The 18,025-nt window shown below is 47.1% G+C and overlaps 1 protein-coding gene across 33 annotated transcripts in view; it reads left to right on the forward strand.

The window, feature by feature from the left end:
* The window catches only part of ank2b (ankyrin 2b, neuronal), a 1,120,520-nt gene that overhangs the window by 1,062,813 nt on the left and 39,682 nt on the right, over positions 1-18,025 (forward strand). For all 33 annotated transcript variants that reach the window (XM_085962266.1, XM_085962253.1, XM_085962237.1 and 30 more), the window contains 2 exons: positions 14,418-14,564; positions 16,089-16,416. In XM_085962266.1, the coding sequence (XP_085818392.1) occupies positions 14,418-14,564; positions 16,089-16,416 (475 nt within the window). The remainder of the gene's footprint in view (positions 1-14,417; positions 14,565-16,088; positions 16,417-18,025) is intronic.

The following is an 18,025-nucleotide window of genomic DNA, read 5'->3' on the forward strand; positions in this document are numbered from 1 at the left end:
GCTGCTTGCTTCCATTCTTCTCCAAGATCCTGGAATATACTGTCACCTCCCAGGTCGATGCCCATATCTCCTATTGCCCCCTATTTCAATCCCTCCAGTCAGTTTTCTTCCCCAGTCGCAGCACTGATAGGCCCTAACCAAAGTGAAGAGCAACATTCTTTCTGACTGTGACTGTGCTGCATTGTTCCTCATACTGCTCGACTTATTTGCAGCCTTTGACACATTTGATCACAACATACTCCTCCAATGCCTCTCTTCTGTTGTCCAGCTTGATGGGACTGTACTCACATTGTTCCACTCATACTTTCCCAATCATATCCAGAGCAACTCCACCAATCACGTACCTTCCCACTTTTGCACCATCATCTTTCAAGTCCCTCAAGGATCGATCTGTGGTCCCTTCGTCTTCTTCATGTACATGCTGCGCTTGACAGCATCATCTGCAGACACAGGGACAGCTTCTATATGTGTGTTGGTGACACCAAGCTCTACCCCTCCCCCACCTTTCCCAACCCTTCCACTACCTGCTCTATCAACCTGTCCATCTGAAATCCAGTCTTGGATGAATTTCAATTTCCTTTAGCTAAGCACTGGGAATACTGAAGTCATTGGGGTAAAAATTTGGTTGCGCCCCCTTTGGGGTGCTACCTTCGCCAGGGCACTAATTTTAGCAACCCGAAAAAGTTAGCGCCCCTGCGGCCGATTTTCCCAGGTAGCGTCCCGAGAGGGAGATGGGGTTCTACTGGAAATGCCCCGCGTCCCTCTTGGGGCGCTGCAAGCCAAAACGTGGCGCTATGTGCACGTCGCACCGCGGTACTAGGGCCTTCCTCCCCTTATTAAAGGTGAGGGGCCTGGCACAGCACATCCCGTTGCCCAGCTCTTGAGTTCCAAGCTCACGGAAAGCAGCCGGCACCCCAAGGGGGCTTCACGGGGGCCAGGGACAGCAAACGGGGCAGGTGCTGGCAGGCGGCCAGCAACAAAAATGGCCGCCCGCCACCTCCCCTTTAACTAGTGCCGTCCCAGCCGCAGGTAGGCCTCCCTGACCCCGTCGGACATAGCGTCCGGCGGTAAGTCGGGGGGCGCCACTCAATATTACAGCCGGGGCATGAGCGGGGTGCTGCGCACAGTTGAATTTTGTGGGAGGCGTTAGCAGCGCCGCACCCAAGCGCTAGTTGATTTGCGCCCCATTAGCGCTCTCAAATCAACCGAATTTAGCCCCCATTATCTTTAATCATTGGCACAAATTCTGTAACCCTTGCCATTAACTCTATCCTCTTCTCGCCCACTGTTGGCATAAACCAGACTGTCTGCAACCTCAACATCCTATTCAATCCCAAACTGAGTGTCCCACTCCATATCTTCTTCCTCACAAAGATAGCTTATTTCCACCACCATAATATTTTCAACCTGTGCCCCTATCTCAGCCCATGTGCTGCTGAAACCTGTATTCATGCCTTTGTCGCCTGCAGACTCAATGGCTTAGATTTTCAACTTCACCACATGAACAGTAATTTAGCAGAGCGGATTGCTCACCCATTATAGAACCCATCCAATTTCTATTCTATTGATTTCAATGAATGTGTCAGTTTGAATTTGCTTTGCTAATTATATTTATAGTCATTTTCGTAGAATAATAGAATAGTACAGCACAGAAGGAGACCATTTGGCCCATCTAGTCTGTGCCGGCTTTTTTGAAGAGCAATCCAGTTAGTCCCACTCCCCCGCTCTTTCCCCATATCCATGCAGTTTTTTCTCCTTCAAGTATTTATCCAATTCCCTTTTGAAGGCTACTCTTGAATCTGTATCCACCACCCTATCAGGCAGCGCATTCCAAATCCTAACCACTCGTTGCGTAAAAAAGTTTTTCCTCATGTTGCCTCTGGTTCTTTTGCCAATCACCTTAAATCTGTGCCCTCTAGTTATCGACCCTTCAGCCATTGGAAACAGTTTCTCTTTATTTACTCTATCTAAACCCTTCATGATTTTAAACACATCTATCAAATCTCCTCTCAACCTTCTCTGCTCTAAGGAGAACAACCCCAGCTACTCTAGTCTATCCACGTAACTGAAGTCCCTCATCCCTAGAACCATTCTCGGAAATCTATTCTCTTCTGTACCCTCTCCAAAGACTTCACGTCCTTCCTAAAGTGTTGTGCCTAGAAGTGGGCACAATGCTCCAGCTGGGGCCAAACTAGTTTTTTATATAGGTTTAGCATAACTTCCTGGCTTTTGTACTCTATGCCTCTATTTATAAAACCTAGGATCCTATATGCTTTATTAACCAGTCCTTCCACCTTCAAAGATTTGTGCAGAAACACACCCAGGTCTCAATGTTCTTGCACCCCCTTTAAAATTGTACCATTTAGCTTATATTGCCTCTCCTCATCCTTTCAAAATGTATCACCACTTTTCCGCGTTAAATTTCATCTGCCATGTGTCGGCCATTCCACCAGCCTGTATGTCGTCTTGAAGTCTATTACTATCATCCTCACTGTTTACTACACTTCCAAGATTTTGGAGAATTTTGTTGAATACTAATATTCCTGTAGCTTTTTTAAATGAATTTACATGAGTTTCTACCGTGTGTCTTTATCGTACGTTTGCCTGGGTCTTTTTCCCTGATCAAAATATTACTCATTAAACAGCAGTAAGTTCTTTTACAATCATAGAATCCGACACCACAGAAGGGCCATTCCTTCCATTGTCCTTGTGCCGGCTCATCGAAAGAGCAATCCAATTAGTCCCACTCCCCTGCTCTTTCCCCGTAGCCCAGCAATTCTTTCCTTTTCAAGTATTTATCCAATTCCCTTTTGAAAGTTACTATTGAATCTGCTTCCTGCACCCTTTCAGGCAGTGCCCTCATGTCGCCTCTGGTTCTTTTGCAAATTACCTTAAATCTGTGTCCTCTGGTTACTGACCCTTCTGCCACCGGAAACAGCAGCTTCTTATTTACTCTATTAAAACCGTTCATGATTTTGAACACCTCTATCAAATCTCCCCTGAACCTTCTCTGATCTGAGGAGGACAACCCCAGTTTCTCTCGACTCTCCACATAACTGAGGCCTTTCATTCCTGGTACTACTCTAATAAATCTCCTCTGCACCTTCTCTAAGGCCTTGACGTCCTTCGCAAAGTATGGTGCGCAGAGTTGGACACAGTACTCCAGCTGAGGCCTAACCAGTGTTTTAGAAAGGTTTAGCATAACTTCCTTGCTTTTGTACTCTGTGATGCGCCTCAATAACTTCAAGGCTCAAAGTTAACTGGATAAAACAAGGCTTTTATTAGTAAAGAAAGATGCCTGTGTCTTCACCTAGCATTCTGCTGTTCTGCTGCAAGACAAGCCTGGGCTTGTCTTAAGTAGGGCCAGGTATGGGCGGAGCCGACACACCCAATGGGGAGAAAGGGGGCGGTGCACTATATACAATACAAGGTAAAACACAGGAGCAGGCAATACAATATATGTAGTTAAATACAGAGTCTGATGAATGACATATTTCATCACATTCACCCCTTCTACAGATTTAGTCTGTCCGGGGGTGTGATAGTCCTCTGTGACCGACGTAACGGTTGCGGTGCCGCGGGTGCCGGCTGGGTGTCCCAGGTGACCTCCTGGGTCTCTGCCGGGGGCGCCACCGGGGTTGTTGAAGGAGTAGGTGGTGGGGGTACCGTTGGCTGGTGTTCTTCCGGGGGTGATGAAAGAATAGTGGGTGGAGTGGGTGGGTAATAGTTGTTGTGGTTGTTGTCGTTGTTGCTGTTGTTGTTGTAGTCGTCGTTGTTGCTGTTGTTACCGGCTGGGGCGAGGTCTTTTATGGACACGGTGTCCTCCCGTCCGTCGGCGTGCCGGACATACGCATATTGTGGGTTGGCGTGGAGCAGGTGCACTGGCTCCATGAGAGGGTCCGTCTTGTGGCCCCTCACATGCTTCTGCAAAAGTACCGGACCTGGGGTGGAGAGCCATGACGGTATGGATACGCCTGAGGTGGATTTCCGGGGAAACACAAACATTAGCTCATGAGGCGTGGCATTAGTGGCGGTACACAATAGTGACCGTATTGAGTGGAGCACATCTGGGAGGACTTCCTGCCAGCGGGAGATAGGGAGGCCCTTGGTCCTTAGAGTTAGAGTGACTGCCCTCCATACTGTCCCGTTCTCTCGCTCCACCTGACCGTTACCCCTGGGGTTGTAGCTGGTGGTACGGCTCGTGGCAATCCCCTTGGACAGCATGTACTGGCATAGCTCTTCACTCATGAAGGACGCCCCCCTATCCGTGTGGATATAGCTTGGCATTCCGAACAGGCTGTTGAGGCATTTAATGACCGTGGCGCTGGTCATGTCTGGGCAGGGGAAGGCGAATGGGAAACGGGAGTATTCGTCCACAATGTTCAGGAAGTAAACATTGCGGTCGACGGACGGGAGGGGGCCCTTGAAATCTAAGCTAAGCCGCTCAAAGGGCCGTGTAGCTTTGATTAGGTGGGCTCTATCAGGGCGGTAGAACCGAGGCTTGCACTCAGCGCAAGTGCGGCAGTTCCTGGTCAGAGACCGGACTTCCTCAATCGAGTAGGGTAAGTTGCGGGACTTTATGAAGTGGAACAGCCGTGTGACCCCTGGGTGGCAGAGGTCGTTGTGGAGGGTCTGTAGCCGATCCCCAGTGGCGTTGGCACACATCCCTCGTGAGAGGGCGTCGGGGGATTCGTTAAGGGCCCCCGGCCGGTATATGATGTCGTACTCGAAGGTGGAGAGCTCGATCCGCCACCTAAGAATCTTATCATTTTTAATCTTCCCCCTCTGTTTATTATTGAACATAAACGCTACCGACCGCTGGTCAGTAAGTAGGGTGAAGCGTTTGCCGGCTAGGTAGTGCCGCCAGTGGCGCACTGCCTCCACGATGGCTTGGGCCTCCTTTTCCACGGAGGAGTGTCTGATCTCGGGCCCCTGGAGGGTCCTCGAGAAGAAAGCTACGGGCCGCCCCGCCTGGTTGAGGGTGGCCGCCAAGGCAAAGTCAGACGCATCACTTTCCACTTGAAAGGGAGTGTTCTCGTCCACTGCCTGTAGCGTGGCCCGCTCAATATCCTGCTTAATTCTTTTGAAGGCAGCATGGGCCTCAGCAGAGAGCGGAAAAGAGGATGCTTTCAAGAGGGGGCGGGCTTTATCGGAGTAGTTAGGGACCCATTGGGCATAATACGAGAATAACCCCAGGCACCTTTTCAGGGCTTTGGGAGTGTTGGGCAGGGGCAGCTCCCGTAGGGGGCGCAATCGGTCGGGGTCTGGTCCGATTTCCCCATTCTCCACCACGCTGCCTAGTATGCAGAGGCGCGTGGTGTTGAAAACGCACTTGTCCTCGTTGTAAGTGAGGTTGAGTTTTTGTGCGGTTTTCAGAAACCTCGCGAGGTTTGAGTCGTGGTCCTGTTGGTTGTGGCCGCAGATGGTGACGTTGTCAAGATAGGGGAAGGTTGCCTGCAAGTGGTGGTCATCGACCATGCGGTCCATCTCCCTCTGAAAGACCGAGACCCCATTCGTCACCCCAAAGGGGACTCTGAGGAACTGGTAGAGGCGTCCGTTTGCCTCGAAGGCGGTGTACGAACGGTCCTCTGGTCTGATAGGGAGCTGGTGGTACGCTGACTTGAGGTCGATAGTGGAGAACACCCGGTATTGAGCGATTTGGTTCACCATCTCGGATATGCGGGGTAGCGGGTAGGCGTCTAGTTGGGTATAGATGTTGACTGTTTGACTATAGTCAATCACCATCCGCTTCTTCTCGCTACCCCTCACCACCACCACTTGGGCGCGCCACGGGCTGTTGCTGCGTTCAATAATGCGCTCCCTCAGGAGCCTGTCTACCTCGGTCGCGATAAACCGCCTGTCCTCCCAGCTGTACCTCCTGCTTTTGGTCGCTATTGGCCGGCAGTTAGGGGTAAGGTTCGCGAATAGCGAAGGCAGCTTTACCTTCAGGGTAGCCAGACCGCACACTGTGAGGGGCGGCTGGGTCCCACCGAAATTGAGCGTGATGCTTTGGTGGTGGCACTGAAAATCCAGGCCCAAGATCACGCTCACACATAAATCCTTCATAATTAACAGTTTAAAATTATTATATACAGTGCCTTTAATGGACAATCGTACCGCGCAGTAACCCGCAATAGTCGATATCTGGGTTTTGTCGGCCATAGAGATCGTGCCCTGAGTAGGGACTATAGTTAGAGAGAGTCGTTGTACCAGACCAGGGTGAATGAAGCTCTCCGTGCTCCCGCTGTCAATTAAACATTTAACCTTGCACCCGTTTACCTCGATGTCCACCATCGATTTGGATAGTGGGTGCGGTCTGGACTGGCCCACTGTGGTCGACGCCACTGTAGGGCCCTGATCGGGACAAGATGGTGGGCCACACGAGGCCGGGTAAGATGGCGTCCACGATGTCTGCTCGCGAGATGGCGGACCCCACGAGGTCGGACAAGATAGCGTCCAAGATGGCCACTCCCACGCTGCGCACGCGGCGGTGGCGGGTTTGCCTGCGGGGTTCCCTCTGCACACCTTCCCAAAGTGCCCCTTCTTACCGCACTTACAGCAGGTGGTGCCTTTCGCCGGGCACAGGTTCCTGGTGTGCTTCGGCTGCCCGCAGAAGTAGCATTTGGGGCCCCGATGCGTCGCGGCGGTCGTAGGGCTTCTGGGGGGAGAGCAGGGCTCCGACGGTGTTGGGCTACCGGGCGGGGAAGATGTCTTCCAACATGGCAGCGCCCTTGGTGCGTACGAGGCGGCGTGGGCCGCGCAGCCTGAAGAGTAGGAGTCAGAGTTCTTCTGAGCCACATCCAGCGATCACGCTGTGTCCACAGCCTGTGTCAGATCTAGGCCCGTTTTCTCTAGCAGTCTCTGCCGGATGTAATTAGAGCTAAGGCCTGCGATAAAGGCATCCCGAATAAGCTCGTCTGTGTATACCGTGGCTTTCACGTCTTTGAATTTGCAGTCTTTGCCAAGCACTTTTAGGGTGACTAGAAAGTCCTCTAGCGACTCTCCGGGTCGCTGTGTGCAGGTAGCAAGCAGATGCCTGGCGTACACCTCGTTGGTAGGCCGCTGATAGTGGGCCTTTAGAATGTTACAGGCATCCAGGTAGGTGGCGGCGTCTTGGATGAGTGGAAAAACCCGGTGGCTTACCCGATTCTGCAGGATCCCGAGTTTCACATCTCCGGTGGCTTTAGAGGCTGTGACGGCTTCGGAGTTGGCCATAAAAAATTCCAAGCACTGGAACCAGTGTCCAAACCGTGCCGATGCATCCGAAGCATGCGGGTCCAAATCCAAGCGTTCCGGTTTCAAAAGTTGATCCATCGTTGAAAGTTTGTTAATAAAATTGATGCGCCTCAATAACTTCAAGGCTCAAAGTTAACTGGATAAAACAAGGCTTTTATTAGCAAAGAAAGATGCCTGTGGCTTCACCTAGCATTCTGTTGTTCTGCTGCAAGACAAGCCTGGGCTTGTCTTAAGTAGGGCCAGGTATGGGCGGAGCCAACACACCCAATGGGGAGAAAGGGGGCGGTGCACTATATACAATACAAGGTAAAACACAGGAGCAGGCAATACAAACACAGGAGCAGGCAATACAATATATGTAGTTAAATACAGAGTCTGGTGAATGACATATTTCATCACACTCTGTGTGTCTGTTTATAAAGCCAAGGATCCCATATGCCTTTCTAACAGACTTCTCAACTTCAAAGACTTGTGTACATACACCCCCAGGTCCCTCTATTCCTGTGCCTTTTTAAATTGTAACATTTAATTTATATTTCCTCTCCTCATTCTTCCTACCAAAATAAATCAATTCACACTTCTCTGCGCTAAATTTAATCTGCCATGTGTCTGCCCATTTCACCAGTCCGTCAGTGTCCTCCTGAAGTCTGTTACTATCCTCCTCACTGTTGACTACATTTGCAAGTTTTGTGTCATCTACAAACTTTGAAATGATGCCCTGTATACCCAAGCCCAGGTCAATAATATATATCAAAAGGAGCAGTGGTCCCAACACCAACCACAGGGGGACGCCACTGCACACTTCCCTCCAGTCTGAAAAACAACAGTTCACCACTGCTCTCTGTTTTCTGTCCTTTAGCTAGTTCTGTAGCCATGCATGATACCAAGTCTATTATGTGGTACTTTATCAAAACACCTTTTGAAAGTTCCTACACACAACATCAATTGCAGTACCCTCATCCACCCTCTCTGTTACTTCATCAAAGAACTCAATCAAGTTAGTTAAACACGATTTGCCTTTAACAAATCCATGCTGGCTTTCACTTATTAACCCATATTTTTCTAATCTGGAAATCTGCTGACGTTACCTGTTCTGGCCTATATGTGACTCCAGTTCCACAGCAATGTGGTTAACTCTTAACTGCCCACTGAAATGGCCTAGCAAGCCACTCAGTTGTACAAAATCGCTACGAAAAACAATAATAAGAATTTAAAAAAACAGACAGACCATCAGTCATCGAACTAGACATCGGCTTCGGACATGACAATGGCACAGCCAGCCCAGTCAACCTTGCAAAGTTCTCCTCACTAAAATCTGGGGACTTGTGCCAAAATTGGAAGAGCTGTCCCACAGACTAGTCAAGCAATAGCCTGACATAGTCATACTCACAGAATCATACCTTTCAGCCAAGGTTTCAGACTCCTCCATCACCATCCCTGGGTATGTCCTGTCCCACCGGCAGGATAGACCCACCAGAGGTGGCGGCTCAGTGGTATACAGTCGGGAGGGAGTGGCCTTGGGAGTCCTCAACATTGTCTCCAGGCCCCATGAAGTCTCATGGCTTCAGTTCAAGCATGGGCAAGGAAACTTCCTGCTGATTACCACCTACCGCCCTCCCTCAGCTGATCATAGAATGGTTACAGCACAGAAAGAGGCCATTCGGCCCGTCGAGCCCTTACCAGCTCTCTGCAAGAGCACTTCAGCTAATCCCACTCCCCGCCCTTTACCTGTAGCCCTGCAAATTTTTTTCCTTCAGGTACTTATCCAATTCCCTTTTGAAAGCCACAATTGAGTCTGCCTCCACCACCCTCTCAGGCAGTGCATTCCAGATCCTAACCACTCGCTGCGTAAATATTTTTTTCCTCATGTCGCCTTTGGTTCTTTTGCCAATCACCTTAAATCTGTGTCCTCTTGTTCTCAACCCTTCCGCCAATGGGAACAGTTTCTCTCTATCTACTCTGTCTAGACCCCTCATGATTTTGAATACCTCTATCAAATCTCCTCTCAACCTTCTCTGCTCTAAGGAGAACAAACCCACCTTCTCCAGTCTATCCATATAACTGAAGTCCCTCATCCCTGGAATCATTCTCGTAAATCTTTTCTGCACCCTCTCTAAGGCCTTCACATCGTTCCTAAAGTGCGGCGCCCAGAATTGGACACAATACTCCAGTTGAGGCCGAATCAGTGTTTTATAAAGGTTCATCATAACTTCCTTGCTTTTGTACTTTACGCCTCTATTTATGAAGCCCAGGATCCCATTAGCATTTTTAACCGCTTTCTCAACCTGCCCTGCTACCTTCAACAATTTGTCATATACCCGCCCCCCTCCCTTCCCCCGGTCTCTCTGTTCATGTACCCGCTTTAGGATTGTACCCTTTAGTTTATATTGCATCTCCTCATTCTTCCTAACAAAATGTATCACTTTGCAATTTTCTGCGTTAAAGTTCTGCCACGTGTCCGCCCATTTCACCAGCCTGTCTGTGTCTTCTTGAAATCTATCATTATCCTCCTCACTGTTCACAATACTTCCAAGTTTTGTGTCATTTGCAAATTTTGAAATTGTGCCCTGTACTCCCAAGTCCAAGTCATTAATATATATCAAGAAAAGCAGTGGTCCTAGTACTGACCCCTGGGGAACACCACTGTGTACCTTCCTACAGTCCGAAAAACAACTGCTCACCACTACTCTCTGTTTCCTGTCACTTAGCCAATTTCGTATCCACTGTCCCTTTTATTCCATCGACTTCAACTTTGCTGGTAAGCCTATTATGTGGTACTTTATCAAACGCCTTTTGGAAATCCATATACACCACGTCAACCGCATTGGCATCATCACCCTCTTTGTTACCTCATCAAAAAACTCAATCAAGTTAGTTAAACATCATTTGCCTTTAACAAATCCATGCTGGCTTTCCTTAATTAATCCACACTTGTCCAAGTGACTATTAACTTTGTCCCTGAATATCGTTTCTAAAAGCTTACCCAATACTGAGGTTAAACTGACTGGCCTGTAGATGCTAGGTTTATCCTTACACCCTTTTTTGAACAAGGGTGTAACATTTGCAATTCTCTAGTCCTCTAGCACTACCCCCGTATCTAAGGAGGATTGGAAGATTATGGGCAGTACCTCCGTGATTTCCTCCTTAACCTCCCTCAGCATCCTTGGATGCATCCCATCCGGTCCTGGTGACTTATCAACTTTAAGTACAGCCAGCCTTTCTAGTACCTCCTCTTTATCAATTTTATCTCATTCATTATCCCCACTACCTCCTCTTTCATCTGACTTTGGAAACATCTTCTTCCTTGGTGAAGACAGATGCAAAGTACTCATTTAGTACCTCAGCCGTGCCCTCTGCCTCCATGCGCAAGTCTCCTTTTTAATCCCTAATTGGCCCCACCTCTCCTTTTCCCACCCATTTACTATTTATATGCCTATAGAAGACTTTTGAATTCCCCTTTATGTTAGCTGCCAAACTACTCTCATACTCTCTCTTTGCCCCTCTTATTTTCTTTTTCACTTCCCCTCTGATCTTTCTATATTCAGCCTGATTCTCACTTGTATTCTCAACCTGACATCTGTCATACGCACTCTTTTTCTGCTTCATCTTACACTCTATCTCTTTCATCATCTAGGGAGCTTAGGCTTTTGTTGCCCTACCTTTCCCCCTCGTGGGAATGTACCTCGATATTCCCGAACCATCTCTTTAAAGGCAACCCGTTGTTCGATTACAGTTTTGCCTGCCATTCATTGATGAATCAGTACTCCTCCATGTTGAGCACCACTTGGAAGAAGCACTGAGGGTAGCAAGGGCACAGAATGTACTCTGGGTGGGGGACTTCAATGTCCATCACCAAGAGTGGCTGAGTAGCATCACTGCAGACCGGGCTGTCCGAGTCCTGAAGGACATAGCTGCCAGACTGGGCCCGCGGCAGTGGTGAGAAAACCAGCACAAGGTAAAAACCTCCTTGACCTCGTCCTCACCAATCTACCTGTTGCAGATGCATCTCTCCATGACAGTATTGGTAGCAGTGACCACTGCACAGTCATTGTGGAGACAAAGTCCCATCTTCACACTGAGGACACCCTCCATCATGTTGTGTGGCACAACCACTGTGCTAAATGGAATAGATTCAGAACAGATCTAGCCCCCTCAAAACTGGGCATCCATGAGGCGCTGTGGGCCATCAGCAGCAGCAGAATTGTATTCCACCACAATCTGTAACCTCATAGCCCGGCATATCCCTCACTCTACCATTACCAACAAGTCTGGGGACCAACCCTGGTTCAATCAGGAGTGCAGAAGAGCATGCCAGGAGCAGCACTAGGTGTACCTAAAAATGAGGTGCCAACCTGGGGAAGCTGCAATACAGAACTATCTGCATGCTAAACAGCAGAAGCAGCATGCTGTACACCGAGTTAAGCGATCCCACAACCAACAATCAGATCAAAGCTCTGTATCCTGCCGCATCCAGTCGTGAATGGTGGTGGACAATTAAGTAACGAACTGGAGGAGGAGGCTCCATGAATATTCCCATCCTCAATGATGGCAGAGCCCAGCACGCGAGAGCAAAAGGCAAGGCTGAAGCGTTTGCAACCACCTTCAGCCAGAAGTGCCGAGTGGATGATCCATCTTGGCCTCCTGCTGAGGTCCCCACCATCACAGAAGCCAAACTTCAGCCAATTCGATTCACTCCATGTGATATCAAGAAACGGCTGAGCACATTGGATACTGCAAAGGCTATGGGCCCTGACAACATCCTGGTTGTCGTGCTGATGACTTGTGCTCCAGAACTAGCCGTGCCTCTAGCCAAGTTGTTCCAGTACAGCTACAACACTGGCATCTTCCCGACAATGTGGAAAAATACCCAGGTATGCCCTATCCACAAAAAGCAGGACAAATCCAATTCGGCCAATTGCTGCCCCATCAGTCTACTCTCAATCATCAGCAAAATGATGGAAGGTTTCGTTGACAGTGCTATCAAGCAGCACTTACTCACCAATAACCAGCTCACCGAAGCTCAGTTTGGGTTCCACCAGGACCACTCGGCTCCAGACCTCATTACAGCCTTGGTCCAAACATTGACAAAAGAGCTGAATTCCAGAGGTGAGGTGAGAGTGACTGCCTTTGACATCAAGCAAGCATTTGACCAAGTGTGGCATCAAGAAACCCTAGTAAAATTGAACTCAATGGGAATCAGGTGGAAAATTCTTCACTGGCTGGAGTCATACCTAGCACAAAGGAAGATGGTTATGGTTGTTGGAGGTCAATCATCTCCGCCCCAGAACATCACTGCAGGTGTTCCTCAGGGGAGTGTCCTAGCCCCAACCATCTTCAGCTGCTTCATCAATGACCTCCCTTCCATCATAAGGTCAGAAGTGGGGATGTTCACTGATGATTTCACAGTGTTCAGTTCCATTCACAACTCCTCAGATAATGAAGCAGTCCATGCCCGCATGCAGCAAGACCTGGACGACATTCAGGCTTGGGCTGATAAGTGGCAAGTTACATTTGCTCCCCACGTGCCAGGCAATGACTATCTCCAACAAGCGAGAGTCGAACCACTGCCCCTTGACATTCAACGACATTACCATCACCGAATCCCCATCAACATCCTGGGGGTCACCATTGACCAGAAACTTAACTGGACCAGCCACATAAATAGTGTGGCTACAAGAGCGGGTCAGAGGCTAGGTATTCTGCGGCGAGTGCCTCACCTCCTGACTGCCCAAAGCCTTTCCACCATCTACAAGGCACAAATAAGGAGTGTGATGGAATACTCTCCACTTGCCTGGATGAGTGCAACTCCAATAACACTCAAGAAGCTCGACACTATATAGGACAAAGCAGCCCGCTTGATTGGCACCCCATCCACCACCTTAAACATTCACTCCCTCCAATGTGTCTGCAGTGTGTATCATCTACAAGATGCACTGCAGCAACTCGCCACCATTTCTTCATCACCAACTCCCAAACCCGCAACCTCTACCACCTAGAAGGACAAGGGCAGCAGGCTCATGGGAACACCATCACCTGTAAGTTGTCCTCCAAGTTACACACCATCCTGACTTGGAAATATATCGCTGTTCCTTCATCGTCATTGGGCAAAATCCTGGAACTCCCTCCCTAACAAAAATTAATTTTGCTCCAGATTAATATCTCTAAAAGTTTCCCCACCACTGCTGTTCGGCTGACTGGCCTGTAATTGCCGGTTTTATCTCTCTTCCCATTTTGAATAGGGGTGTAACATTTGCTTATCCTCCAGTCCTCTGGCACCACTCCCACATCTAAGGAGGATTGAAAGATTGTAGCCTGAGCCTCTGCAATTTCCACCCTTACTTTCCTCAGCAACCTAGTATGCATCCGGACTGGGTCACTTTTCTACTTTGAGCACTGCCAATCTTTTAAGTACCTCCTCTTTATCTATATTTCTCCTATCGAATTTCTCTACTACCTCCTCCTTTACTGTGACATTGGCAGTATCCTCTTCTCTAGTGAAGAAAGATACAAAGTGCTCATTTAATACTTCAGCTATGTCCTCTGCCTCCATAAGAAGATCTCCTTTATTGGTCTCTGATAATTGGTCCCACCCTTACTTTAACTACCCTTTTACTATTTATATGTTTATAAAAGACTTTTGGGTTTCCTTTTATGTTACCCGCTATTCTATTCTCATACTCTCTTGCCCCTCTTATTTTCTTTTTCAGTTCTCCCCTGTACTTTCAGCCATGATTTAAAAGATTAATTGCACAGGCTCATTATAATAGGTAGTTACAAATAGCTAGGTTTGCCTAATAGGCAAGGCTACCATTACTTGACAGACTCTTTTACAATATTCGTCAAAACTCTTTTGTCTGCTTTTCTAAACACTAAAATTTATGCAGTATTTTATTCAAATGTTTTATTTCTCTTTTTTTCTTCTCCTTGCCAACTTAGTCCTGCTAGATTGGTTGAGAATATATCTGTGAAAACCCACAGCAGTTCCCGAGATACTGGGATGCTTAAAAAACAACTTCATGTTGGTTTGAGTCTCAATGCTTATTAAGTTGAAACTTTTGATTGGAAAAAGGATATGCAATCCCTCAAACTGTAAATGTTTCTCAGTTCTTTGGCAGTTAACTGTAAAGTGGTGATTTGTTAAATATTTTACCTATCAACATTTTCGCTCTTTTCATTCCAAGATGAAAAACTAATGCAGACCTTGACCAAAATTAATCGAATGGATATTATCAGCTTACTGGAAACCACACAGACATCACCTAGTAGAGAGCATGTTTCCCGCACTTATGCAGAGATTGAACAGACAATAGCGCTGGATCACAGTGAAGGTAAATGCATTTCTCAAAATATAAAAGAGTAAATATATAACACTAAATGAAACTTGTATAGAAATCAACTTGGGGGTAATTTTCAGCAGTGGCGGAGAACTGCTGGTAGCGGATTAGCCATCCGTTATACACTCTGCCAAATTTTCCTTTCCGTTGACTTCAAACATTGGGTGGGGTGTATAACGGGTGTCCAATCTGCGATCACCAGTTTTTCACCACTGCCGAAAATGCAAATCACTCCCCATGTGTACTTCCAGAGAAACATTTGAAATTTGTATTCACTATAACTGAAAAACCAGGTCCATTATCCTGATGTAAGTGTCGGAATACACCCTCCCATGTTCTCTGGTGTTGACCCCACCCAAGTTGGTGGGGTCAAAGAGAGGTCACTTAATTTAAATATTGGCGACAGGCACCCACACACACTGGGTGCATCCGGAGCACCCCTCTGCCCTAGTAGGCCGCAAACTGCGACAGAGTGAACTGGCTCTGGAGGGTCTTGTTCAGAAACAGCAAAAGATTGCACTCATTAGCTCCCTTTGCAAGTAGACCAAAATAGAACTCAAGAGTTTTTTGCTTCTTCAAGGGTCCAAGCCAAGGCCCCCTCCTATGCCACTGATCTTTTCTGGGCCAGGCACAGGGACTGCCGCCAACAAGACCCAGCGGAAACTCCAAGGGAAGGCTGGAGCCCAGCGTATCTGCAGCCTTTCCACGCACTCCAGCCAGAGTTCCAGCGGGAGTGCATTAGAGGAGTCATGGACTTTCGGCCGTTTCTTTTTAGGGATTCTGTGATTTTTGTGAGCAGTCATATATTTTATTTTTTTTAAAGTGTGCATGGGATGGTTTGAACCAGATTTCAAGATTTCTATCTTCCACTTATTTTCCTCAACTAGGCAGGACCATCATATACTTCATCACCTCAGCCAATATGAAACATTGGGGTAGATTTTCAACTTGCCACCCAGGTGTAAAATTGCTTTGCGGATGGGCCGCGTGTTATAGGAATCGCCCGATTTTCATTTCCATTCATTTCAATGGAAATGAAAAGCAGACAGTTTCTATAATGGGCAGCCGATCCGCAAAGCTAATTTTACGGCCAGGCGGCAAATTGAATATCTACCCCATTATTTCCTCCTCCATCCCGTGGAATATTGGATCGAACCTGAATCTCACCCTTTCACGGTGCCACACATTTGTTCTCCAACACTGCACCACAATGGTGCCCATTTAAAAGATACTCTTGAAACAGTGCACTGTGTCTGTATTCTAGGTGCAGTGTAGGGAGTGTCTACTACTGTACCTAGTGGTTTCTCGTGCCATGCCTAGCACTTGTCAGTTTTTAGAACTGTCACAGATGAAGAGCGAGGAAAAAGTATTTATTAAAATTTTAGATGTGGATCTACTGAATCATGTAGTCATGAAAGCCAAATAGAGTAAATGTTCTCGCTTTGAACACATTGCTTTCCCTAGCACTGTCCATAGTAACAGCTCACTGTAAACACTTTTTTCTTTTTCTACTTCCAGGTTTCTCTGCACTTTCAGATGACCTGTACAGTCCAAAGACCACGCGATTTGGACACCCAACTTCTAGAGAGCTCTATGGTGATCTAGCCCAAGTAACACGTGAACACCATGCTGAATGCTTTCAAGCACAGCCACCTCTTGTCTCAGAGGAAGATAGTTCCATCAGTTGCTGTAAACCTCAGGAATCCAGCCTACAGGCCAGAACAAAGCCAAGGGATCAGTTGGAGGAGGAACTGTCCCTCTCCGAGCTCTTGAGGCAAGCTCAAAAGGAAAAAGAAGCTGAAGCAAAACAGAAGTCAATTCCTGACACTCATAAGGAAAAACCCATGTAAGGTTTCACTTGGCTCAGGTTTAAAAGGCTGATGTGACCAAACTACCTGTTAAATGAGTTTATAGTATTTTTAGTGCAATGAGAACATGAGGTTATCTCAATTATACATTGGATGCATACATGAGTGTTTTTTTTGCCAATAGACAAGCTAGCTGCAGAGCGCAGTGTGGAATTTCATAGGAACCTGTTAAACATTCATACAAGATCAATGGCGATCAGAATTTCTATTTTTTAGTAGCTGTGACTTTGAATTTCTAGTGTTTGCCAGTGCACGAAGCTGCCCACATTATGGAGGGAATGAACTGGTCATCCAGCTAACCTTAAATGACCTCCTGTTCTTCAGCACCTACTAAAAAAGAGTCGTTAGAGAAGGTTACAGCATCATATTTCGATACAATTTGGGCCAGAAATTCGGGTCGGAGGCTTCCCGCGGGTGCAAGCCCCCGACCTGCACTTACCTAGCACGCCTGCCGTTGTGCTGTGGGCCTGCGTGGGATTCTGATCCTGGGCCTCCTCCAGCTGCCGACGCGCAGTGCTTGCGTATCCCAGGGGTGCAGTTAGTTAGCAGGAAGACCTGTCAAATCTATGAATAGAGATCGGCCCCAAAACCTAACTAAAACTTCAAATACATTTTTTTTTTTAAATCACATTTTTAAAATAACTATAAATTACATAAAATAACTATTTTAAACAATAATTAAAAATTTTTGAAAAGATTAATTACAGTTTTTAATGGGGCTAAAAATAAACTTACCTTTCTTTAAAGTATTTAAAAATAATAAACCTATGGAAAAAATGTTTAGTTTTACTTCATTCACCACTTACCTTGTTAAAAGCAGGCCTTGCGACTGCTTTTTAAAAGCATAGCTGCTGGAGACTTACCCTCCCGGAGAAACCTGTTTAAAAAAAACGGAAGTTCCAGGCATACGCACTGCCTCTCCGGCGCACGTGTTCGACCTGTGAACCCCTTCTTTCAAGGGAACGGAAGTTCCGGTTTCCAGCGCATGCATGAAATCGGCACTTTTGTTGGCCCTACACGTGAGTACCCAGGGGACCCGAATTTCTGGCCCATTATTGTGAGAACTGGACTCAGAAATTTGACATTCTTTACATAAGTCATACATTCTGGTAAGAATGGTTGTTTATCTGTTAAGCTACTCCCTACATTTGTTTTTCACTGGTCCAAAGTTTTCAAAGAGACAGCACACAACTTTACTTATACACTATTATCAGGTGCTCCTCTGTGGCAATGTCAGGCCCACTTAGAAAATAAGAAATATAAACAGAAAATGCTGGAAATACTCAGCAAGTCAGGCAGCATCTGTGGAGAGAGAAACAGAGTTAACGCTTCAGGTCAATGACCTTTTGTCAGACCTGCTGAGTATTTCCAGCATTTTCTGTTTTTATTTCAGATTTCCAGCATGCGCAATATTTTGCTTTTCCAGACAGTTTGAGCCCAGAGTTGTTTTCTAGCCCGCTTCACATGCATTATAGGACTTTTTTTTTAAATGGATCACAAACAGTAATATTAATTAAGAAATTAGAAAGTCTGTTTAAACTTCAATCGTGCACTACTGAAGCAAGTGCAAATCTAAACCAAAGTGAT

The sequence above is a fragment of the Somniosus microcephalus genome, chromosome 2 (assembly GCF_052327205.1).
Source record: "Somniosus microcephalus isolate GS21.2 chromosome 2, FLI_Smic_1.0, whole genome shotgun sequence".
Lineage (NCBI taxonomy): Eukaryota > Metazoa > Chordata > Chondrichthyes > Squaliformes > Somniosidae > Somniosus > Somniosus microcephalus.